Source organism: Pleurodeles waltl, chromosome 3_1, assembly GCF_031143425.1.
Source record: "Pleurodeles waltl isolate 20211129_DDA chromosome 3_1, aPleWal1.hap1.20221129, whole genome shotgun sequence".
Taxonomy (NCBI): domain Eukaryota; kingdom Metazoa; phylum Chordata; class Amphibia; order Caudata; family Salamandridae; genus Pleurodeles; species Pleurodeles waltl.
The window spans coordinates 938422305-938448742 of record NC_090440.1 but is presented as its reverse complement, the minus strand read 5'-3'; the positions used below and the strand labels follow the sequence as shown (position 1 = coordinate 938448742).

At 45.7% G+C, this 26438-nt stretch overlaps 1 protein-coding gene across 1 annotated transcript in view; it reads right to left on the bottom strand.

The window, feature by feature from the left end:
* IFNLR1 (interferon lambda receptor 1) overlaps positions 1-26438 on the bottom strand; it is a 265360-nt gene that overhangs the window by 188468 nt on the left and 50454 nt on the right. The window contains exon 2 of the mRNA XM_069223952.1: positions 19352-19469. Coding sequence (XP_069080053.1) covers positions 19352-19469 — 118 coding nt within the window. The remainder of the gene's footprint in view (positions 1-19351; positions 19470-26438) is intronic.

Here is a 26438-nt window from a genome sequence, read left to right as displayed (position 1 = left end):
TAAAATAAATTTGCCCCCCCAACCCCCACCCTCCCCCGCCGGGAGCGACTCTTGCCTACGGGGTCGCTCCCCCTGCGTGACATTGGCACCAAAAAACAAATCCCCGGTGCCTAGTGGTTTCTGCCCCCTTGGGGGCAGGTTGACCTAAACTCAGCCAATCTGCCCCCAGGGGGGCAGAAATGGTCTAAATACAATTTGCCCCCCCAGGGGAGCGACCCTTGCCTGATGGGTCGCTCCCCATCTCTAAAAAAAGAAACAACAAAAAAAAAACACACACAAAAAAAATTGCCCTGGTGCCTAGAGTGTTCTGCCCCCCCCGGGGGGCAGTTCGGCCTAATAATAGGCCGATCTGTCCCCCGGGGGGGCAGAAATGGCCTAAAATAAATTTGCCCCCCCCCCGGGAGCGACCCTTGCCTACGGGGTCGCTCCCCCTGCGTGACATTGGCGCTAAAAAACAAATCCCCGGTGCCTAGTGGTTTCTGCCCCCTTGGGGGCAGATTGACCTAAAATTGGCCAATCTGCCCCCAGGGGGGCAGAAATGGTCTAAATACAATTTGCCCCCCCAGGGGAGCGACCCTTGCCTGATGGGTCGCTCCCCATCTCTAAAAAAAGAAACAACAAAAAAAAAACACACAAAAAAAAAATTGCCCTGGTGCCTAGAGTGTTCTGCCCCCCCGGGGGGCAGTTCGGCCTAATAATAGGCCGATCTGTCCCCCGGGGGGGCAGAAATGGCCTAAAATAAATTTGCCCCCCCAACCCCCACCCCCCCCCCCCGGAGCGACCCTGCGTGACATTGGCGCTAAAAAACAAATCCCCGGTGCCTAGTGGTTTCTGCCCCCTTGGGGGCAGATTGACCTAAAATTGGCCAATCTGCCCCCAGGGGGGCAGAAATGGTCTAAATACAATTTGCCCCCCCAGGGGAGCGACCCTTGCCTGATGGGTCGCTCCCCATCTCTAAAAAAAGAAACAACAAAAAAAAAAAAAAAAAAAATAAATTGCCCTGGCGCCTAGAGTGTTCTGCCCCACCCGGGGGCAGTTCGGCCTAATAATAGGCCGATCTGTCCCCCGGGGGGGCAGAAATGGCCTAAAATAAATTTGCCCCCCCAACCCCCACCCCCCCCCCCCGGAGCGACCCTGCGTGACATTGGCGCTAAAAAACAAATCCCCGGTGCCTAGTGGTTTCTGCCCCCTTGGGGGCAGATTGACCTAAAATTGGCCAATCTGCCCCCAGGGGGGCAGAAATGGTCTAAATACAATTTGCCCCCCCAGGGGAGCGACCCTTGCCTGATGGGTCGCTCCCCATCTCTAAAAAAAGAAACAACAAAAAAAAAAAAAAAAAAAAAAAAATTGCCCTGGCGCCTAGAGTGTTCTGCCCCACCCGGGGGCAGTTCGGCCTAATAATAGGCCGATCTGTCCCCCGGGGGGGCAGAAATGGCCTAAAATAAATTTGCCCCCCCAACCCCCACCCCCTCCCCCCGGAGCGACCCTGCGTGACATTGGCGCTAAAAAACAAATCCCCGGTGCCTAGTGGTTTCTGCCCCCTTGGGGGCAGATTGACCTAAAATTGGCCAATCTGCCCCCAGGGGGGCAGAAATGGTCTAAATACAATTTGCCCCCCCAGGGGAGCGACCCTTGCCTGATGGGTCGCTCCCCATCTCTAAAAAAAGAAACAACAAAAAAAAAAACACACAAAAAAAAAATTGCCCTGGTGCCTAGAGTGTTCTGCCCCCCCCCGGGGGGCAGTTCGGCCTAATAATAGGCCGATCTGTCCCCCGGGGGGGCAGAAATGGCCTAAAATAAATTTGCCCCCCCAACCCCCCCCCCCCCCCGGGAGCGACCCTTGCCTACGGGGTCGCTCCCCCTGCGTGACATTGGCGCCAAAAAAAAATCCCCGGTGCCTAGTGGTTTCTGCCCCCTTGGGGGCAGATTGACCTAAAATTGGCCAATCTGCCCCCAGGGGGGCAGAAATGGTCTAAATACAATTTGCCCCCCCCAGGGGAGCGACCCTTGCCTGATGGGTCGCTCCCCATCTCTAAAAAAAGAAACAAAAAAAAAAAAACACACAAAAAAAAAATTGCCCTGGTGCATAGAGTGTTCTGCCCCCCCCGGGGGGCAGTTCGGCCTAATAATAGGCCGATCTGTCCCCTGGGGGGGCAGAAATGGCCTAAAATAAATTTGCCCCCCCAACCCCCACCCCCCCCGGGAGCGACCCTTGCCTACGGGGTCGCTCCCCCTGCGTGACATTGGCGCTAAAAAACAAATCCCCGGTGCCTAGTGGTTTCTGCCCCCTTGGGGGCAGATTTACCTAAAATTGGCCAATCTGCCCCAAGGGGGGCAGAAATGGTCTAAATACAATTTGCCCCCCCAGGGGAGCGACCCTTGCCTGATGGGTCGCTCCCCATCTCTAAAAAAAGAAACAACAAAAAAAAAAAACACAAAAAAAAAATTGCCCTGGCGCCTAGAGTGTTCTGCCCCCCCCCCGGGGGCAGTACGGCCTAATAATAGGCCGATCTGTCCCCCGGGGGGGCAGAAATGGCCTAAAATAAATTTGCCCCCCCAACCTCCACCCCCCCCCGGGAGCGACCCTTGCCTACGGGGTCGCTCCCCCTGCGTGACATTGGCGCCAAAAAACAAATCCCCGGTGCCTAGTGGTTTCTGCCCCCTTGGGGGCAGATTGACCTAAAATTGGCCAATCTGCCCCCAGGGGGGCAGAAATGGTCTAAATACAATTTGCCCCCCCAGGGGAGCGACCCTTGCCTGATGGGTCGCTCCCCATCTCTAAAAAAAGAAACAACAAAAAAAAAAAACACAAAAAAAAAAATTGCCCTGGCGCCTAGAGTGTTCTGCCCCCCCCCCCCGGGGGCAGTTCGGCCTAAAAATAGGCCGATCTGTCCCCCGGGGGGGCAGAAATGGCCTAAAATAAATTTGCCCCCCCAACCCCCACGCCCCCCCCCCCGGGAGCGACCCTTGCCTACGGGGTCGCTCCCCCTGCGTGACATTGGCGCCAAAAAACAAATCCCCGGTGCCTAGTGGTTTCTGCCCCCTTGGGGGCAGATTGACCTAAAATCGGCCAATCTGCCCCCAGGGGGGCAGAAATGGTCTAAATACAATTTGCCCCCCAGGGGAGCGATCCTTGCCTGATGGTTCGCTCCCCATCTCAACAAAAAAAAAAAAAAGAACAAAAAAAAAAAACACACAAAAAAAATTTGCCCTGGCGCCTAGAGGTATCTTCCCCCCCTGGGGGCAGAAAAGGCCTTCCCAAAAAATTGCCCCCCCTGGGAGCGACCCTTGCCAAAGGGGTCGCTTTGTTGCGTGACATTCGCGCGCAAAAACAAACTCCCTGGTGTCTAATGGTTTCTGCCCCCCTTGGGGGCAGATTGGCCTTATCAAAATAGGCCAATCTGCCAGGGGGGCAGAAATGGCCTAAATATATATTGCCCCGTAGGGGAGCGACCCTTGCCTTAGGGATCGCTCCCCACCTAAAAAAAAAGAATTCATCACAAAAAAAAAAAAAATGGTCCCTGGTGCCTAGAGGTTTCTGCCCCCCCTGGGGGCAGATCGGCCTAATAATAAGCCAATCTGCCCCCAGGGGGGGCAGAAAAGGCCTTCCTAAAAAAATGCCCCCCTGGGAGCGACCCTTGCCCAAGGGGTCGCTCCCTTTTGCCAATTTCAAGAAAGAAAAAAAATCCCTGGTGTCTAGTGGGGTTTCAAAAGCCGGATTGCAAGCAATCCGGCTTTTGAAACCTGTGAGAGACTTCAAAGGGAAGGAAATACATTTCCTTCCCTTTGAAGCCTCTCGGGGGCCTCCCCCATGGGATTGAAAAAGAAATGCAAAAGCATTTCTTTTTCAATCGCGCTGGAAGCTCTGCTTCCAGCGCGATGGGGGAGACCCTGTGACTAATCCGCTGACGTCACAGGGGGGGTTGGGGGGGTCGGGGGTGGGAGGGGAAGGGCTTCCCCTTCCATCCCTGACTTGGGGGGGAACCCCACAGAGGGAGCGAGAGCGCTCCCTCTGGGCTCTGTGCACAGGACGTAATGGTTACGTCCTGGGCACAGCAGCACTGTGCCTCAGGACGTAACCATTACGTCCTGGGCACAGAAGGGGTTAAGAGTGCACAGGGCCTTGAAAAGATCAGGAGAAGTTGTCTATGGTGGTACATGCCCATGGTGTGGAGGGCCATCCTTCTTACCTTAGATACGGAGGACCATAACAACTACCCTGCTATGAAGGCACTCTTAGTCAAGAGATTTGGTCTGACACCTGAAAAATACAGGCAAAAGTTCAGGGTCAGTCACAAACTTAACACACAAGCATGTGTAGATTTTCTAGATTATGCTGGTAAGGCACTGAGGGGCTGGGTGAAAGGCAGCAATGTTGATGATTCTGATGGGCTGTACAACTTGTTTTAGTATGAGAACATGCTTGATAGTTGTTTTACAGAGCTGCACCAACACCTGGTGTTTAGTAACCTGACTGATCCCAAGATCCAGAATGTACACAAAGGCATCTGGGTGGGACTCCCAAAATGGTGGTGAGGTTTACCACCAGAAGAAAGAGGTGGGGGGATAAAAAGAAGGAGCTCTTTAAAAGCCCCAGAAACAACTCACAATGGAAAGGTTCTGGTTCTCATTCCCAATCTGGCCACCAGAAACACAACTACCCTGAAAAAAGTCGGCAGCACAAAAAACCCAAGTGCTATGAGTGGGACGAGTATCGACACTATAAAGGAGACCCCAGGTGTCCAAAAAGAGCAGATCCTCCCACTGGAGATAAGAACCTGGGGTGGCTCACATAGTGCTGGAGCAGGGGTTGTCCCAGATAATGGGGAGGAGGTTAGTGGAGTTACCCTTGTGTCCCTGGGTGACAGTGAGATGGTTCCTAAGATCCATGTGCCATTAAGCACTACAAAGTGTAGGCAATGGGTCACCATCAATGGGTAAGGTGTTGAGGCTCTGAGGGTCACAGGTGCCAGTATGATTATAGTAAGGAGTCAGCTGATGTCCCCAGAGCAGTGATTCCCAATTCATTCCATCAAGTTGTGGTGGCTGTCAACAGAGAGGGTCACTATCCAGTGGCTCTTGTCCCATTTGGGTGGAGGGGGGTTCAATTTTCCTGGCTGGTGAGTCACCCTGGGGTCCAACCCTCCTTCCTGCCAAAATGCTGGCCCACTTTGATACCACCTCACCTTTAATCCGCAGCTCTGGGGGTGCATTCCCTGACAAAAGAGTCCAGAGCAGCCTTAGACCTTCCGCTGCGCTCTCTGTGGTAAAAAGACAATACCTCTTGGGATTTGAATTAATTACTGAGGCCCAACAAGTCTTCACTTCGTTCTTCATAGAAGGACACACATACTCTTCCAAACTTGTGCAAAGGCTCTGAAACAAGCCCGGTATAAAGCATGTTTTTGTTACTGACATCCTTTTAAGTGAAATTTCAATAGATATGTTGTTGTTTTGGTCTTGATCTAATCAGATCAATAATCTCTAGTTTTCATACACGTGTGTGGATTGCTTTGTGGTGTTTCATTGTAATTGCTGTATGTAAGTTGCACAAATACTTTATACATTGCCTTCCAAGTTTAGCCTGCCTACTCTGTGCCAAGCAACCAGAGCTTGAGGACAGGTTAATTTGGGTTGTGTATCTGACTTGCCCTGACTAGGATTGTGGTCTCTACTTGGCCACGGTACATACCACTGCCAACTAAAGACACAATTACAGATACCACCCGGCTAAATTGTGTGTAACAAAAGCATGTGAGGTGTTTTAATAATCACAAAACTCAGAATCCCAATTTGCACACAAATTGTTGTTGCCTCAGAGTACTCTAAACATACGTGTGATTGTTTTTGCTACTTTGTTAATTAATTTATTATTATTTTAGGTTGATTTGTTCTTTTTATATTGCTTAGCGTCATTATTTAATGCCCGGATCAGACCAGGCATTAGGGGACCTGTGGAGCCATTTCCATGGAATGGGCCCACAGGTGCCCACCCCAAGCCCCATGAACACCAACACCAGAAGGGACACCTCAGGATGGGGGACCCCATCCCAGGTAAGTAGGGTAAGTATTTTGTTTTTAAATGCCATTGGGGGCCCTAACAGGGGGCCCCCTGCATGGCACTGGGTGCAATGGTCATGCCTAGGGGACACTGGTCCCCTCTGCTGACCATTGAGGTGGTGGGCATGACTCCTGTCTTTTCTTATGCAGGAGTCATGTTTTAGGATGGTTATGCATCGGGCAATGATGCAAGGCTGGTTAGTGGCATTTTTTTTGCCACTAACCAGCCTTGCATCATTTCCAAATGCACAACCTCCTATTCTCCTACTGCCACCCCCACCCGGCTAGCATCTTTTTTTTAGACACTAGCCCAAGCTTAATGCCGGCTTGCTCCATTCTGTAAATACTGCGGGGCATATTTATACTCTGTTTGCGCAGGAATTGCGTCGTTTTTTTTTACGCAATTCCGACGCAAAACTAACTCCATATTCATACTTTGGCGTTAGATGCGTCTAGCGCCAAAGTCCATGGAGTTTGCATCATTTTTTAGCGTGGACACCTACTTTGCGTTAATGATATGCAAGGTAGGCGTTCCTGTCTAAAAAATTGACTCCGAGGCATGTGCGCCGTATTTACACTCCCGGGCAAAATTCACGCCCGGGAGTGGGCGGGTCAAAAAAAATGACATCCGGCCGCTTTTGCGCCGTTTTTTAGCGCCTGGTCAGGGACCTGTGGGCTCGGAAGGAGCCCAGAGGTGCCCTCCCAAGCCCCCAGGGACACCCCCTGCAACCCTTGCCCACCCCAGGAGGACACCCAAGGCTGGAGGGACCCATCCCAGGGACATTAAGGTAAGTTCAGGTAAGTTTTTTTTTTTTTTTGTGGCATAGGGGGGCCTGATTTGTGCCCCCCTACATGCCACTATGCCCAATGACCATGCCCAGGGGACATAAGTCCCCTGGGCATGGCCATTGGGCAAGGGGGCATGACTCCTGTCTTTGCTAAGACAGCAGTCATTTCAATGGGGGTTGGGAGTCGAAAAAAATGGCGCAAATCGGGTTGAGGCGAAAAATTTGCCTCAGCCTGACTTGCCCCATTTTTTGGCACCCAAGCTCCATATCCCGCTACGCCGGCGCTGCCTGGTGTACGTCGTTTTTTTTCGTGCACACCAGGCAGCGCCGGCGGCTAACGCCGGCTAACGTCATTGAATAAATATGGCGCCCGCATGGCCTTTCAGAATGGCGTTAGCCGGCGCTAATGTTTTTGACGCAAAACTGCGTTAGTGCAGTTTTGCGTCAAAAAGTATAAATATGGCCCTGCGCCTGGCTGGTTGTAAAATGATGCAAGCCAGCGCTAAACTTTCTGCCGCAAAACTACGTTAGCTCACTTTTGTGGCAAAAAGTACAAATCTGGGCCTAAATATCTTTACATGAGCACCCCTTTTTTGAGCACTTTTTCTTACACTTCTTTATAGCAACTGTATCTACTTGAAATGTATTTATATTCATTTTCAAAATATAAAGAGTGCTTTTTAATTTATATGTGTTTCTCTTGTGTGTGATGATTGATTTGAATACTGAAGGAAGATGGCCCCTCCTGTTGGGGGGAAGCGGTGGTTTACCCTTTCCTCTGAATTGAAGGAATAATTATCTCAAAACATATTTTAGACGTATGTTCCCGTTGGACCATTGTTGTTGTGTATCTCAGAGGCCTAAGGCAGAACCCATAGCAGGGCAGTATCAGTCACACTGGGCTTCTTTAAAATAAAATATGCAACTCTAAAGAGGATTTCAGCACACTAAGGCTGCCTTCTTGGATATTTCTTATTAACTTGTTTGTTTGAAGATTTATATGGCTCTGATTACCTAAGGTCGACGTCACATCGACTCGAGAAATTGAACTGCACAAGAAACGGAGGACGACGATTTACTTTCATGATAACATAGTAAATATGAAAAGTACATTTAGTAATTTTGAAATTTGTTAGGGCATTTATCAGGGCAAAAACACACTTTGAGAGTGAGGCAAAGAAGAATATGCAAATTTGCACACATTCATAATCCAAAAGGCCGAAAGTAGCAAAATGATGATCATTTGTGCTTAACCTGTGTAACCAGACATGATGCACTGATTCCCACTTAGACCTAATATATGAAATCCTTTTACAAGAACCTCTGTGAGGTAAATAAGCTACTGGAGCGGGAGAGACACAACGGTTGTCAGCTCAGGACAACTTCACTGCCCTTTCAAGGCCCCCTGCCCTTTCCCCATTGGAGTCCTCAACCGAAGTCACCACACGACAACCTCTTGAGCCCTAGGCTCTTTTGAACTCACCCATCCACTCCCAGCCCGTCATGCAACCCTCACCCCGGATTTCCAATGCGGACCTGGAAATCGGCTGTACATGGAACACCGCTCCCGCCCTGCCGCGTGTACCCACAAACTTTCTAAATGGTAAAAGTTGCATCTTTGACGGCGAGGCTGGTGCATGGCTCTCAGTGAATTAAACAACCAGCTCCCAACCAATAGCATGGCAGACAGTCTCTCCGCTATGCTATTGGTTTGGTTTGGATCTGGGTATTCAATTCACAGAAAACCATTCACCAGCAGCGCCATTAAAGAGGCAACTTTCACCTGTCAGAAAACACCACTGAGCTGGCTCTGCTCCCGTCTTCAAACTGCTGCCTCAGAGACAGGCCTGGATACTCTAACCCACTGTGAGTCATGGTTGCCTGCTCTTGTTTTACTTTCTACTCTCCCCACTCACAATTCAGCACTTTTCTCACATTACAGCAGGCTGTCAGCTACTACGTGGGCATGCGGTGGGCGGCAGTAAACTCCACTATGCAGCGGATGGCAAAGTTTTTTCCAAAATATGCACTCCAAGCAGAGTGTGGAGTGGCAAAATCTCTGCCAACTAGCTGGCGAAGCAGAATTTGCCACCCACCGCTAGTGCTAACCTGCATAGCCACCTTCTGTTGGAAATGTAAATGTTTTTTGATTTTTTCATCACAGCAACAATGTATTTTTTTTGCATGGGCAGTACATTTTGGTGTTAGAGAAGTTGTGCTTAGGATTTCTCTAGGGAAGTGTTTCCTCACAAGCAGATTTTTAGTGGGCTATGAAAATTCAAAGAATAAATAAAGCCCCTTTTGACTTCTATATTTATCTTGTCGTATTTGTTGTTGTTTCAAAGACAAAGGTCAAATGCCAGGCTATGTCTTCTGATAAACTGCTGCTTTTTAGGTTTTGCATTCACAGCGATTGCTCTGTGCTTGCAAAATCTATTGTATTTAAAAAATAAAAAAAGGGGCTTAACGCCTGCTCATTACTTTCCTCTAATTACCAATGACTGATCACAAATGGCTCCCACGTCAATCTACTTGCAATTGGCTGGCTCCCACGTGGGTCTCATTTGCTTGCTTTCTATTGGCCAGCACCTCTTGATTTACCCTTGGCTGGCTTCCATGTGGTTCTTTGTTTGCTTTCTGTTGGTCAGCAGCTCCTCCCGGCATCCAAATTTGTCCAGCTCTTCAGATTCTTTTTCCATTCGGTGGAGGTTAGACCAAGTGCTGCTCTAATGAGCAGTGTCCTTCCACTGGTCAGCAAGTACTCTTTTTTTTAAACTTTTGAATCTGCACTGAGAGTGCATGGGTCTGCAGTCTCTCATAAAACTGTGTTAATGGCGATAGCTTTGGCTGTTTCTTCTGTACTTGGCACCAACCAATCAACCTAAACAGTGGCCGTTCCGGATAGAACTTATGTTGTGCCTCATAATCAAACTCAATAACATGCACAATGCTTTAAAAGCATACCTTTGTTGTGCTTGTTATTTAAATATAATTTTAATATTGCTTGGTACTGAACACAGTCACTGCAGTGTGTAGGAAGGCTGTCCACTGTCTTATTACATTGTTCTCTTGTGTACATTTGTTATATTTTTAAACATCGCCCTTTCAAAAATGGAGTTCAAATTCATAGCGGGCAATATAACAAACGCCATTTTGCACTGGGACATGTGCTAGAGTGATGCTGTATGTCAGAAGGGGTCCTTTTACTTTAAGTCTGTTGCCTCTCAAGTTGCGCAACACCACAGTACTCAAATATACAGCATTTCACAAGAGAAGAGGCGATGTTTAAAAATAACTTCCACACCCGCCTCTGTGAGCACTTCCAAAATGCCCACCTCCACATCTTTCTGCTGGCAAGACTACAGTCAAAAGAGACAGGAGTTAGGTATCAATGTCACATAAGGACAAAAATATAATTATCAGCCCTCCTATGCTCACAAAAGAAAAACATTTTGGCCCATATTTACAAGAAAATGATGCAGCATGGCACCGCAAGCCAGCTTGCAGCCCTGCGCCATTAGGAAAGTGCAGGGTTGCATAGTATTTACAACAATATGTAGGTCCCTGTACTTTCCGCTGTGCTGGTGCACAATTGGCTGCCTATATTGAACACAGGCACCCTTGCACCATTATGCAAGGGTGCCCGCATTGCAGGGGTGATCATTTGTGTGCAGGAAGAGACACCTTCCTGCACATAAACAATCATTAATGGTGTTTTCCTCCTTCTATGTGTGCTGCAGAATTCAGCACACATAGAAAGAGCAAAAAAACGAGCAGAAATAAAGATATTTCTCCTCGTTGCACCACTTTTACACCACACCTGGGTGACGTAGGAATCTGACACATTCCCAGGTTTACAAAACCATGTAAATCTTGAAATGCATCAGATTCCATGAGTGTTGTGTTGGAACACCCACAGCAACACCCATGAAACATCCCTTTCACGCAAAGTTCTGCATGGAAGGGGCCATATTTACAAGGTGGCTTTATGTGGCCTTGAAAATATGTGCAGGCACTGCGCAGCCAGAGCATCACAAAAGTGACGCTCCGGCTGCATTATTGTAAATATGCTCCTTAGTTTTTTTGCAAAATGCATCCAATATCTCCGAGAGTACTGCATTCATGGCACATTTTCCCCTAACTTCAATGGCTCGTTGTGAATCTCAGTTTTTTGGGAAAACCTTATTTGCTGCCCATCACTAGTTCATAGTCTACATTTCTCTGCTTGACATTTAAGAATTTTCATCGCTCCAGAAAGAAAAAAAAATCTTAATTCTAGTTATGGTTCAGCTCCTCAGCTTGCGGTGTGCTTACAACAATGAGAGGCGGGGCTTAGCAGCACGGGGAGCTGCCAGTGGATGTCAGGGAGCTGCCAAAGTGTTGATGCAAAATCTATTATCTTTGAAAAATCTGCCTCTATGGTGCAGTGGGAGGGAGCCCAGTCTCCAAAACGGAAGAGAGGAGCCAAGTCTCCCACACTTTCTAACTCTGTCCTGGCAGAGGCTTGAAGAGAAACCAAATTAATCTTTAGTTTCTCTTTCAGGCACAGCCTGCTAGACCCCGTTGGATAGTGTGTTGGGGCGTCGCAGTGACCGCTTTGCTGCAGCAAACTGCTAATCTGTCCATTGGATATTTTACAAAAAATAGTAAAACCTTATTGAACAAACATCTGCAAATAAAAAGTGCTAACTAAGAAATCTAAACATATATCTTGCTTGGTGCTTTTAAATAAAGACCTTACTGCTGTCGAAAGGATGCATATATACAAGTAAAATAATACTGTGGAGGCAATTACAACATTCATCATTACATATCTTTCATTATCTAGACAGATAATTTATAATAAATGAAATAACCAAAGGTGACGTGTGTCTGTTTTGTTGGCAAACTACAGTGAATGTATTTAAAACTGAATATAACTATCAGATTCAAGGCCAGCTTTAGCACCGGTGATGCCCTGTGCGACAGTCTTTTATGGTCCCCCTTTCCCATGATCGCCTCCTTGGAGTCCCAATCTTATCACCAGGCAAAAGTGCCCCTTATCTCTCTATACCCCCTCTCTCATATACATTTCATTTACTTCAAAGCACTGGTAAAGCCTAGCTTTACTAATCCACTCAGCTATCAACAGAAAATACAGGTCTGTTCTTTGCACCAGGAAAATTAACCCTCTGCGTTACTTTATGGGGAGTCAAAACTGCCACTAGACAAAACTCCATCTTTTTCTCTATCAGGAACATTAATCACAAGAGTTATCTTGACATTTTTATTGTTGCCTGACAGCTGGATGTAGAAGGAACTCTGCAGCAGGGACAGTTTAAATTGTAAGTTATTGCTAAACACAGCGCCCACTCCCCTGAGGTAAGCGCCCCCCTTCCAGGTCAGCGCCCAGTGCAGTGCACCAGTCTCACGCACTCCCCTAAAGCCATCCCTGATCATTATATTTTGAAAGCAACCATTTATGCAGCTCTCCCCAGTAAACACCTCACTGAAATAATAAAATAGAAAGTCATTTGAAATCATGAACATTCTCTTTCTCGGTTTATTGTTTCACTTATGATCATCAATGCGCTGGTTCTTCGTGATTTACTCTCAATCCTTAGGGCATCTACACATTATCATTTCAAGAACCAAACAGCCTCGAATAGGATTACATTACTATTTTCATACACTGCATAAGGGTATTTCCTTGCAAGCATTGCGCCTTACCACTGACATCACAAATCTTTAAAGCAGGTCACTATAATAAGCTCTGATGACTCACAGAGTCGCTTCTAACTCATCGACATGAATCATGACATGCTCTTGTTAAGGGTTTCAGTGGAAAATACAGTGAACACATACTTTTTAAAACCATGCATGGCCTAAGGCTGTGACAAGCATTAAGCTGCCAAAGATAGAAATACCCGTTAAGGACCCAAAGCCAATGAATGTCTGTGAGACATGGGAGGCTCAGGCGCACCTTATTACCTGCACCATTTTGTGTTATGCCACTGTGTGGGATACCATTTTTGTAACACACAACAAAATGTAAACACCTGTTAAGGATGCCTCACATTCAGCATTTGGGAAAGCAAAAACAAAGCATTTTTTGTAATTCTGATGTATGATGGAAATAAAGATTTGAATAGGATCAAAACAAATCAAAACACTTTACTTGGTGGTGCAAAAATGATAAATATTCCTTGAAACCCGACTTCCACACATTATCATTCGCGGGTACTATATCGTTATCAGTCATACTGTATGTCTGTGCACATTTAGTGGCCATTTCAATGGAAAATGTGTTGTCTGTAAATGTCAGTGCATTACCACATGATGCTTTAGTTACATTAAAAAATCACCTGCCTCACATCCATTAAAGTTAGGTGGGTCACGGAAGTTTGCCATTCTAAAAATGTGGTCATGGTCCTAAAATGTTTGGTAACTACTGCTCTATGGTACTAAATGCTCAGGCACAAATACTTCACTGCTGCAGTCAAGTTAGTTATATAAGATGTTTCCCAAGCAAAGCACAGAACGAAAATAGTGATCAGACTATTAAGATGGGGGCGTTGGGTCTGAGTAAAAAAAAGATCCCATAACGTCCTAACAGGTCCTCCTCCAAGGTAGGCAATCTGAGTCAAATATTTCACTTTGTAATTTGGGAACATTCATAACATATGTTTTAGCAAAGGGACTGCACAATATCATGTGTGTGATCCTGTTACTACTCTTGCAAAGAACAATAGACATACTGGCCTTCCTATGACATCTATTTCAACAAGCATTTGCAATGTAATGGGTCTTGCATTTGCTTGAATTAGAGCTGATACCTTTGTAAGCTACTAACTGGACTTTTCTTACCAGATAAATTGAAAATGAAAAGTAATACAGTTTCACATAAGCGAGCCAATTAAAAGCGCTACAGCTGCCATAAAGGTGACGGAGACACAAAATGAAAAAGAAGTTTTCTCGCAGTCAAACGTATCGGCAAAAGTGCAATTAGTCATGCGATGGCCAAGGCGGTAACCAAAGCGCCCCAAGGAGGGACAACGTAAAGCAGTTACTAATGATAACAAAGGATTTTTGAAGGGCAAGCCCATGAACGAGTGCTAGTGATGGGCGTGATGTGGTTTAAAGCCAAAATAGATAACAACACGTCGGAAAAGCAGCGATTGCACGCTGCTAAGCTCAATCTAAAAAGGGGTCACAGAGCAGATAGATGTCCAGCAGCAGATAGGTAATTTTCCTAAACTGAGAAAGTGTGCACAACACCACATACAAAAAAAGTTTTAACCAAACTAGAAACTTTCTAAATACTGCCTCTGAAATCAGTCACCCATAAATACACTGATTTGAAATGTGACCCTGGTTTGTGTACATTACACACCACAAACACAAGTGACTGTTGTCCCTTTAATAACAGGTGTCATCATACAAGGCAACAAACCTCAAGTTAATCACCCTGGGAAGAGTGAATCTGTGGCGACCCACTGCAACTTGAAACAGTAAGTCCACAGTAGGCACATTGACCCGCTGAACTACCTCATCGGCCTCTGAGTGCATCTGAGCTGGCAAAGGGCCCATTCAGGAAAGGAACTTGGAAGCACAAAGGACATTCCTGTGGGATTAATTGTAGATCTGGTATTTCAAAGGATGGGGGTTCCGGGAACTGGAAAAAACAAACTAGTCTCAGGTGTATTATATTCAAGATATTTGGACAGGGAATTCTGAGATAACGTGGGATTGAATACAGCAGAAGACACACCCTCTCCCCGATAATCCATACCCGGCATCCTTCCATTATAGGTCAGGATTCAACAGCAGGACCCAGGCACAGAGAGCGAGGCAGCTGAGTCAGCAGCACGCTTAATAGGTAGCCTGGAGAGACAGCACAGTTGGTGAATGCACCTACTGACGCGATATGAACATACCCTATCAGCAACACCATAAAATCAGGGCAAGGATGATGCTGCATTTCATTCTGCCTATGTCGATAACAGGGGTGCACTTCAGGTCAGTAATACCAGCCAATATTACTATTTTAAATGAAACAGACCTCTATGAGGTGTAGCTCTGCCCTGTATAGATCTTGAAATCCCCAGCAGAAGGGTGGATGTGGAATGTGTCCGGTAAAGGACAGACTTGTGGGTTTTTATGACAACAGTTGCAAATACCAGACCTACCGCTTGTGTCTTATTTTGGGGTGAGAATGGTAATTAAAAGACAAATGCTGGGGTGCGTAATGCAGAGGCGATGGACGACGGGTTGAAAGGATGGTTCCCACATTTTAAAACACTCCCCACATCACGAGGTTGCTTTGACCAGAATAAAACACAAGCATTTGCAATGCAATGGGTCTCGCATTTGTTCTACCTAGAGCTATTAGTGTTGTACAGTCCTAACTAGACATTTCTTGCCACATAAATTGAAAATGAAAAGTAATACAGTTTTATATAACTGAGCTGATTTAAAGCGCCACAGCATGAACGTTAAGGAGCACACAAAACAAAACAGAAGTTTGCTTGTCAAACGTATCAACAGTTATGCAATTATCCATGTAACAGGGCGATGTCATGCAAGATCACGCTGTGTAGGAAATAATCAGAAAAAGTAGTTCAGAAGCCGTGCGGGAAATATGGAACCTCGTATGTTTTCAGTAGTTTACCGGTGAGCTCGGGGAGGGCTAAGCCCTGGAAAAGGCATGCTGTATGCATGCCTTTCATAAATGAAGTAAGATCATTTTAAAAGGCAAGCCCACGAACCAACAAAAGTGATGGGCGTGACATGGGTGTGGTTAAAAGCCCACAGAGAATTACAACATGGGCCAGAGCGCTTGTGCGCTCGCTCCTAAAAAGAGCAAAGAAGCAGCTCCCAATTTATGTGGGAAAACTAGCGACAGGCAGTTGGCATCTACCCCATTTCCATTTAACCTGTGCAGCTGTCACCTGTCCAGGTCTCCTCGGAGCAACTCTATTCTGCTGTGTTGTTCCAAGACCACAGCTGCCATGGTCTGATTCCAGGAACCAATGGGTTGAGAAGGGGGGAGGTTTCAGCCCCATCCACCAGGCCCACAGACTTGGCCATGGCATTGACACTGTAGAGAAATTTTTTCCTATATCCATTCCTAAGGTTGGACATGGAGGTTGCCTCAGAAAGCTATCAAAAAATTACATGTTTGAACACAAATAGAGAAGGTCCAAATTTTCCTTCCTCTGGATGCTTGAAAAAGGTGTTGATTTGATAAGTGGGTAATCAGGTGGGGGTATTGACCAATTATCCCCAGGAGAAGAAAGTATCTGGAAATAGTAAAGTTGAGAACCCACTTAGATCATTTAAAAAATTGTAGTGCAATTTGAGGTTGCAAGCAGACAATAATTCATCAGATCCACGTATTGTAATTCAGGTGCATTTATTAGTTCCCAACATGGGAAAAATCTTGAAAGTTGCAAGAAGAAACAGCTGACACGTGTTTCGCCCTTTGTGGTGTGTTCACCTAGCGCTTTCTCAAGGCTGCAAGTGATAGAGAAGGGGCTTATCAGACATAGAGATTATTCAAGATGATTTGAAATAAGAAAATGGTGAAGGTCATGCAGAGATATCACCCTTTAACACTAGGTTGTGGATAAACTAAAGAGAAAAGGAGAAAAAGAAAAAATAAATTGTGAATAGTGATCACAATAAAATAATAATCCCATAGCCTAATCTAGGAAGTGGTGGAAGAAAGAAGAAATTTGAAGCAGTAATTGTCAGAAACGCTTTCCATGTTGGTCAAATTGGAAAAGTATCAACAAAGGCCCATATCAATAGTGAGATTAAAAGGTCCAAGAAGCCAGTGGAGAAATTAAAATGGTGCTGGCACTACGTGATTAAAGTTAGAAAAATTATGTTAGTGTGTCCAAGTAATCATCATAGGTTAGTCAGTCGTGCACACCTTTATAACATGGTCGGAAAGAAAATCATACCATTAGGTTATTCATCAGAATATATTCGTTTTTTAAATGCAGACGATCTAAATACAAACAAATTACAGTGACAATTTCAACTTTCTCACAAACGTCTTGAAATCTATTTTAGTTAGAACAAAGTCAACGGCAACTGTGTTTCATTTGATACATTCATCACAATTTGCACTTTCATTGTCCATGCTTGTTTTCGTCAACACTCAAAGGTGCATATTTATGGTTTTTGATGCAAAACTGTGCTAATGCAGTTTTGTATCAACATCCTTAGCGCCTGCCAAGCGCCATTCCATAGCAGCAGCCGAGTGCCATATCAATGGAATGTCACACGCAGGTGCTAAGGAATGGCTAGAATCTAAGTAAAAGATGCTAGCGGAGGGGGGTGGCAGTAGAGAAAAAGACACTAGTGAGACAGAAATGATGCTAGGCAGGTTAGCAGCAATAAATATGCCACTAACCAGCCCAGAGTCACTTGCTGACGCACTAGCACCCAATATGACTCCTGTCTTAGTAAGGACAGGAGTCATGCCAACCCAGCACAAGGGGCCAGTGTCGCCTGGGCAAGGTCATAAGTCCCAGTGCCAGGCAGGGGGCCCCATGTCAAGGGCCCCCAATGGGACACCCAAAAAAGATATATATGTACTTACCAATACTTACCCAAGATTGGGTCCCCCATCCTGTGGTGTCCCCCTGGTGTGGGTGGGAGTGTTTCTGGGGCTTGGGATGGGCATCTGTGGGCCCTTTCCATGGTGTTGGGCCATGGAAATGGGTCCACAGGTACCCTAACTCCTGGCCTGACCCAGACATTAAATAATGGCGCTAAGGTCCGCCTGCATTGTCCGTGTTGTTTCTGCGGTGGAAAATAAAAGAGCCGGTGGGGGCTAGCATAATATTGTGGACGTGAACGCCTACCTTGCATCTAATTAGTGCGAAGTAGTTTGCCGTATCCACAAAATGACACTAACTCCAAAATGTTGACGCTAAATGGTCTAGCGTCAGAATATAAATATGGAGTTGGCTCAGCTTCATTTTAACGTCAAAATTATTGGTGCTAAAACGGCGCAAGCAAAGTATAAATATGCCTCTTAATCTCTGAATGGGTCAATGAAATCTACATTGTTCAATTTTTGTTCTCAAGATATTATAATTTATAGAAAGAAATTATTGAGCAGAAGAACATCTAGCGACTCTTAAAAGATCCAAAGGGAAAACATCACATTTTAAAAGTTCTCTAATCTTGCAAATAACATTCATGTCTATTCAAATTAACAAAATAACATGTATGTTTGAACTAGGGAAGTGATTGATATAACACTCAATAGATAGCGCCTCGCTTTTCTCGTAAGAAAGATATTCACTATTAAATCTGCACTACTTAAATGTCCGATTCACAATTTCCTCATGTCTCGCTCACACCCGAATAAAGTCATAATTTAACGCAATTCGCATTTTTCTCTTAAAGTATTAAGCAGTTGTATCTAGTGCAATATCCCTGGGTAATCTCCTCACAGATGGGTAGCTTACCCAGTTACAATTTTTAATTGATTTACACCAGCTGGCGTGCACAAGTGTGTGTGAAACAGTGTCCAGACAGATAACATATTGATATAGTAAATACAAGCTCAGAATTAATTCAGTGGATATTCATACTCAAGTCTAAATGCTTTTCACGCACCATTGGACACTTCCTAGTAGCACTTGAAGAAGTCAGGACGTGTTAAAATGTGCACCTATGACCGGTGTTTTCAGACTAACTGTGTGGGAAGGCAATGCTCGGTTAAAAACAGTTTAAAGTCAATAGAAAAAAATAAGCACATGTTAACCCCGAAATATATTCCGAATTTTCTAACCCTAGTCATACATACTCTAAACAATAGGTAGATTAGTCACATATTGTGTTAACACGACAGTTGTGCTCGAGCTTTTTTATGAAAATCATCCAATTAAGCCTATTTTTTCGAGAGTGTTAATTTAAGTGTGCATGTTGGTCACATTAGTGTAAAAAAACAAGAGGTAGTCATAGGGTGCAACCGGTACCTATGGCTTCCCTTTTGGCACCCTTGGGAATGCCATTGTGTGCCCGGGTTTGAAGGTTCCGGTAGAAAGGAAACAAAATGGAAAGTAAGCTTTCTTTGTTATACATTGCATGCTCCTTAGTAGCAAATAAGAGGCTGTTAAAGAGCTAAGGACCTGATGCATGAAATGATTTTAATCCATTCTGTGTCTATGGGAAAATGTGTTTTTACATACGGCCCTAAATGTGGGACAACAGATTGATCTGTGATGTCACAGGAGTCAAAAGGGATGTGCTGTCACTTTGGTGGCATCTGACATTTTGGTGAATCAATGCCGAGTGTTGGATGGTATAGAGAACACGCCCAACAGGTTGAACTTACCCCTGTCTTACTGAACATCTTTTTTCATGAATAAAGAACACAGTGACACTATAAAAAGTTGCATATTGCCCATCCTTAGGAAACTGCAATCCACCATTCTTATATAAAGGGCACCCTATATTTGACAGCCAAGTGCCACTGTTTTCTCTGATATTTACTTTACCCGTACTCTACTGTGTATCGGACGTCTGCAGGATATCCATCGCCTGGAAGCCATTTGACGACGACAGTGAAATTCTTTGTGTAAAAGGTAACATTCTGAGGTGGATCTAGCAATTGTCCTGAAAAACAAAAGTGAGAAAAAATTATATACTTATTTCTTTCGACAACTAACAATTGGCTTGCCGCAGTTGCTCTATTAGCAAACCAGACAGGCGCAATTTGCACAATGACTGGTTTGTGAAAGGGAATGTAATTTGCCATTCTAATTGTGTCATAGTAGGACACATCACAATTATACATTTTTAGGGTTTTGCAAAATGACTTGCCTAATGAATATTCATTATGCGTGTCGGAATTTGTGACCCTCTTTGTCATCTTGCGCTCTTTGTGATTGTCAATGAATGCAAGGGTAGTGGCCTACAAGCAACACAAAAAATGGTCATCCTGATATTTGCTTCCCCAAAAACTGGAAGTAATGTTTCAACTGCTTTTTAAAGCCTCTTTTTTGAAAGACATTAGGGCAGAATGAAGTGATCTGCTGGACCACTGCATTCTCCTCCACAAAGCTGAAAATAAATCACTGCTCTCAGGCAGTGTGCCGAATGTCTTGGGGGAACGCTAGTGAACTTTGCAAATGCCCTACTGCGCAAGCGCCAGCCAGGTGAGGGTTTCTTCGACCTGCCGCACAAGCTAAAGTAGTGACATCATCAGTGGTGGATTGCTGAATTAAAAAGCAAGTGATCCAGTTGCTTTTGGGGAGCATAAACAGTGGCCTTGGGAGAAATAACAAAACTCTATTTATTTCAATAGCAGAGGGTTGGGCAGGCCGATGAGACAAAGAGAGAGTGGGTGGCAACAATTTGTTGGTCATTACAGAGGGGCAGGCTGTAGGAGGGGAGCAGGGGGCTGCTGGCTGCCCTGGCAGTAACATGTTTAGTACTGCATTTGGTTTCAGTTTGAAAAAAACATAATGGAGCTGAGCACTAGAGCGCTCCTTATCTCGACCGTAGAGGCCCAAGACAGGGAAATAACCAGCTGCGGACAACAACTGAACTAGGTGTAGGAAGTTGGCTCTGTATTTACTATCTCAAAGTGAGAGATAGTGTGCACAGAGTCCAAGGGTTCCCCTTAGAGGTTGATAGTGGCAAAATTAGATAATACTAATGCTCTATTTTGTGGTAGTGTGGGCGAACAGTAGGTTTATCAGAGGGTAGTGTTAAGCATTTGTTGTACACACACAGGCAATAAATCAGAACACACACTCAAAGACAACTCCAGGCCAATATGTTTTTATATACAAAAATATTATTTTCTTAATTTATTTTAGAACCACAAGATTCAGAATTTAGGCAAGTACATAAATTGTAAGGTACTTCAAACAGGTAAGTATGGAACTTTGTATTAAAACAGTAGTATACACAGTTTTGGCAAAAATAGCAATAAGCTATTTTAAAAGTGGACACTGCAAAAATCAACAGTTCCTGGGGGAGGTAAGTATTGGTTAGTTTTTCAGGTAAGTAAAGCACTTACAAGTTCAGTCTCCTGGGCATAGGCAGCCCACCACTGGGGGTTGATGACGCAGAAATGAAGGTTTTACATTCATTAGCGCATAAACGTAGTACTGCAATAATCAAGTGTGACTTTAACCGAACTAATAAAGATTGTACGGGGACAAAATGTGCCCTTAGAGTAGTTTGCCAACATTTATAAGCGTGCTTTATATAACGTGATGTATTAGAATTGTACTAATCTAACATAACCGTAAACGTGTGCCGTGATTTGCTTGTTTGAAATGTTTTAGCTTAGCATGACTTTAGTGGAGGCTTCGGCCTAGTTGCCTGGTCTCACGGTTTAGATGCTCGTGTTTTTCCAATGTGCTAATAAACGTGTATTTTTGCTTGAAGCTGTACTTTCCCACTGGGATCGTTCACATGCTTATCTTTAAGGTTTCGTGCCAGCCTGGCATCTTTTCCTTTGCTCCAAGGTCAATCTGCAGGTGCGGACAATGGAAGCTCTGAAAGTGAGTTAATTGGTATAAAATGTTGCAACTTGCGTACCCGTCTCCAAGGATAATGTATGCTTAAGTAAAGGCTTGAGAACTGTTGTTTTCGATTGGACAATTTGAAGCCAACCTATGAACCCTCCAATGGAAGACCCTACTGGATTTGAACTATTGTCTATTTAAACCAGGTACACAAGAGGAAAGTAGCCATTACAGCCATTACAGCCATTACAGCCATTATTCGCGATTACAGCCATTATTCGCCATTATCAGCTTTACCCGCCATTTTGCAGGACATTGCAGCTACTATGGCCCATCTTGCTGCGACGCCATTTTGAAAGGAACTTTGATGCTTTCTCTAATCGAGAGAAAGAGACTTTAAGTAACTCTCGCCCTAGAGACTTTAACTTTGATTTGATCCCTTTGCATGAAGTAGTAGTTTTATTTTGCCGCTGAGAGGCAACTGCCCCGTCCACCCCTGCCCCTTTGCCCCGTCCCATGCTGATCGAGAAACGGTACCTGTGAGACGAAGACTTCCTTGAATGCTGATTGAAATTGGTAAATATGAAAGGAAATTGTACAATTGCATTGTGTTTCTTTTAGGTAACCAACTGCTGATTTTTGATAAGAGCCCTAGCTAGGAGTTTTCCAAATTAATGTTGCTAAAGTGTTTTTGCATGAAGTCCCACATGCCGATGCTAATTTGAGGTTAGATGAGGATTCTTTTTGTTGCACGATGCAATTTGAGACCTTGTTATGCTGACCAATGTATGCAATTAGCTCACTACAGATCATAGTTTTAGTGATTTGCGTTGCTATTATCGAATGCCTTGTTATTCAAATGCTGCATAGATTGCATCTTTTCCGCCGTTATGGACAGCTATTAATGTTCATTTACATATATCATTTGGTGCTGAGACATATTTATATTGTGCTAGCTTTGTTAATATAGGGAAATAAATTCATTAACTTTGAATAAACTGGTGTGGTTATTCATGACCGCAAGGTCATGGTTCGCCGAAATGTATTCTGGATTAATTGTTAAATGTTATGTTGAGCAGGGTATTGCTTATGTTCGTTATTGATTATTGATTACATTAAATTGACTGATCTCGGGTGAAGAGAGTCCCACTTGGTCAAAAGATTCATCGGCCTAAAGAGTGTCCAAATACAGGTAAATTATTAGTACGGAACGCTCTATCAGCAGATGGTAGCAGAGGACGGTTTAGACTTTTGGGACCCCACTCGAGACATACATGGTGTTGAATTAACGGTTTCGACTTTTGAGATCCCACTCGAGAAGTTGAATTAGATTTTCTTGGGTAAAACAGATTGACAGAATGATGATGGGCTAGGTCCACCGCGACTTTCCCGGGATCTCGGAGCTTGCGAATGGAGAGAGTGGAGGTGTGAGATCGTCGTGGCGGTACTAGTGATGGTATGAGTGAAGTTAGGGTTTTGCGCTTGCACAGCTTATTGCCGCAGATTGTGTGAAAAGGTTGCGAGGATTTTAGAGAATAGCGGAGGTGCGACTCCGAGTGTAGGAGTAGAGAAGTCGTCGAACTTCATAGAGAATAGCGAAGGTGCGACTCCGAGTGTGAGAGTAGGGAAGTCGTCGAACTTCATGTGCATGTGGCGCTTTGTGCAGAAAAAGGTCCACGTGGTTGTTGTTGTTGAGACGGGCCCTGCGAGGTCAAGAGACTCCGGAGTATGTTGAAAAGTGTATGAGACACTTGTTTTATGTTGTGGTCTGGTCGGTTTAGTAGGTTGATCGGGCGTGGTCAACGAGTCGGTACGTGTGTTAAGGGAGTGGAAGAAAACTTCGACTTCGGGCTCTGACAAAATTCTAAGTGCACTAGAATAGATCATTGACAAGTTGAGAGCAGTCTGCGGGTCAGATTTGCTTGCGAACGTGGGGACCGAGAAAGATGGAATAACTGCCGAGGCTAGTGAAAAATCCCTAAGGTCCTGAAGCAATTGTGTTACCCTTCCTGTAGTAAACCGACAGATCTGTTTTATTATTATTTGGTTGCTCGCGATACATGCTAGAAGTTGTTACGAGAGGAGCTGAGTGAAGGAGGACTAGCCGCGAGGCTTTGTCAGCCGCAGTGTGTGTGAGTGTGACGTCACTAGGAGCCGCGCTGGGATAGGTTGGTTGGAGAGAAGGGTCGCGCACGGATTGGACGCAGTCCGTGGGGCTCGATTGGAAGGGGAAAGGCAAGCGAAGAGTATTCCGGGAATTAAAGTCACCTATTGATTACAAACCTTGTGAAATAAAAAACGAGAAAATGAAATTTTTTAAAGCATTAAAGAGTGCGATGAAGGGGGAGTCTTACATTAAAGCGAGCGTAGGAGAGGAGACGCCACCCGAAGGTACACCAGCTTACATTGTAATGGAGGAAAAGGGGGTAGCTCCGTGCCTTTGGCTAAAGCAATGGCACAAGCTGACAGAAAAACATGGGAGCGTAGCGTTCCCGATCCATGGGACATTCAATATAAGGATCCTAGAGAATTTGAGATTCGCGATGTACGACATGAAGGTACCTCCAAGGCCAGCACAGTTTGAGGCTCTAGCGATTTGGGAACTAATGGCTAGACAGCAACAGCAAAATAAGTTCGAGACCAGGATAAGGAAGGTAGAAAAGACACTAGCGGACGCTAGGTGGGATAATGCACAGAAGGTGTGGAGGTCAGATGTGTTGCAGGGGATAAAATTATTCCCCGCAATTACTAAGGAAGAAGTTGCGACCGGCAAGAAAGCTACCTGTAAGACAAACAGGAGGTGTTCCAAAGATAGAGAGGATGAGGAAAAGTTGAGAAGAGAAGAGGAGTTAGAGGATGAGGAGTTAATCATGCAATTGCTGAACGACCGTCCACCACCTTATGCAGAGAATGGACAAGGTCCGAGTACCAGTTCTGCCCCTCCGGCACCGGTACAGAATAATGAAACTCCGAATTCAGAAACGCCATCGGGATCCAAGGACCCGAGTTTACTGTTCACCCCGCAGATACCGCAGGTTAGGAGAATATATCCAGATGTGCCCATATTGAAACCAGCAGAAAATTATCAGCCGCAGGTCCCAAGGTACTACAACAGTGATAACAGTACGGGAATGATTCTGGATCCGACCGTAATGGGAGGACAGAATGGTCACAACCCAACATTGGCACGAGCTGAATCAACCCAGTTTTTGATGCCTCAAAAGCAGATGCAGGGGGGAAACGCACATGCTCAGATGACGGGGAGTCAGACGGGCATGCCGGCAATGATGACCCATAGTGTGGGAATGAACATGTCTCAGAACGTGGGAAATGGACAGAACCCAGATGCGATATCACTACCCATTACTGTAGGTCCACCGGTACCTTTGTACAGTCAGCCTAACTTAGGTATGAGCGGTCAGGGATTAATGCTGCAGAATGGGACAGAAAGGAGGTGCATAGAAAACACTCCAGGGATAACTCCGATAGCGGCTCAGCCAACTGGATCTGGGTCCTTGATGGAGTTTAGTCCCATATGTGCTCAGCCAACAATGGTGAGGTCGAGTCCCCCACTGGTGATACCGCTATCATCGAACACTGAAAAGTTGCCGCAACCATCAATGGCAGTCGATGTGAATGCTACACTGATGGGGTTGAATGCGCAACAGCTGACACAGTGGTTCAACAGTCTGAATTCCACACAAAGCTCAGCCAGTGGGAAGGGAGAAGACTATCTGAATAGGGTCAGGTTGAACATGGAAGCACAAGAATTGGTGGAAGGGACTATGGGAGTGAATAGGTTAGAGTCCTACTCGGAAGAAGAGCTGAGGTATCTATGTCCCAGGATTACGAGAGAAGTGAACAAGGTACATAGAAGGTTGCAAGAAATAGCTGACAAAAACGGGGTTGAGATAGACAAGACAAAACACTTGAGCAGGAGCTATAGATTGGATTTCAGGACCACAGACTTTGAACACATGAGGTCAGCAGGCATGAAGGCGCACCTTAGAGAATTGCTGCAGAGTGCACAAGTGTGGAGGTGCTTAGACAAATGGGAAAGCAGATGGGTAAAGAGAAAGGAAAAGAGGAAAGACAGCGTCCCAGAGCTCAACGAGAAAAGACCACAGAGTAGTGATGCAGTAACCATGTTACCAATGAGGGAAACAGCAGGGGGAAAACTAATACATGTACCATGGCAGAGAAGCGACATTCAGGGGGTCATTCTAAGTCTGGCGGGCGGCGGAGGCCGCCCGCCAGACTTCCCCCTCCGAAATACCGCTCCGCGGTCGAAAGACCGCGGAGGGTATTCTAAGTTTTTCCCTGGGCTGGCGGGCGGTCGCCAAAAGACCGCCCGCCAGCTCAGGGAAAAACTCCCTTCCCACAAGGATGCCGGCTCGTAATCGAGCCGGCGGAGTGGGAAGGTGCACCCGTCGCGTATTTCACTGTCTGCCAAGCAGACAGTGAAATACTTGTAGGGGCCCTCTTACGGGGGCCCCTGCAGTGCCCATGCCGGGGCCCCGCGACCCCCCCCTACCGCCATCCGGTTCCCGGCAGTCGGACCGCCGGGAACTGGATGGCGGTAGGGGGGGTGGGAATCCCCTCGGCGGCGCAGCTAGCTGCGCCGCCTTGGAGGATTCAATAGGGCGGCGGTACACTGGCGGGAGACCGCCAGTGTTGCCGGTCTGACCGCGGCTTTACCGCCGCGGTCAGAATGCCCTGCGGGGCACCGCCGGCCTGTCGGCGGTGCTCCCGCCGACCCTGGCCCCGGCAGTCTAAGACCGCCGGGGTCAGAATCACCCCCTCAGTCTTTTACGGATGATTTTCCCAAACTGAGAGAGAAACCGATCGAATGGTATCAACAGACTGATAGGTTTGTGAAGCTTGCAAAATGTCTTTGGGAAGATCTGAACACCCTCTTTGAGATTGTGGTTCCGGCGGATTTGTGGGAAGACTGCAAAAGGGCTGTAGGTTGGCCGACAAGTGAACCAGAAAGAGACAGGGATACGGGTGCACCATCACCTATGGTAATGAGCTTGTACTATAAGGTGATTGAGCATTTGAAGACGAAGGTTGCCGCGAAAAATGTGGATTGGCAGAAGATTGA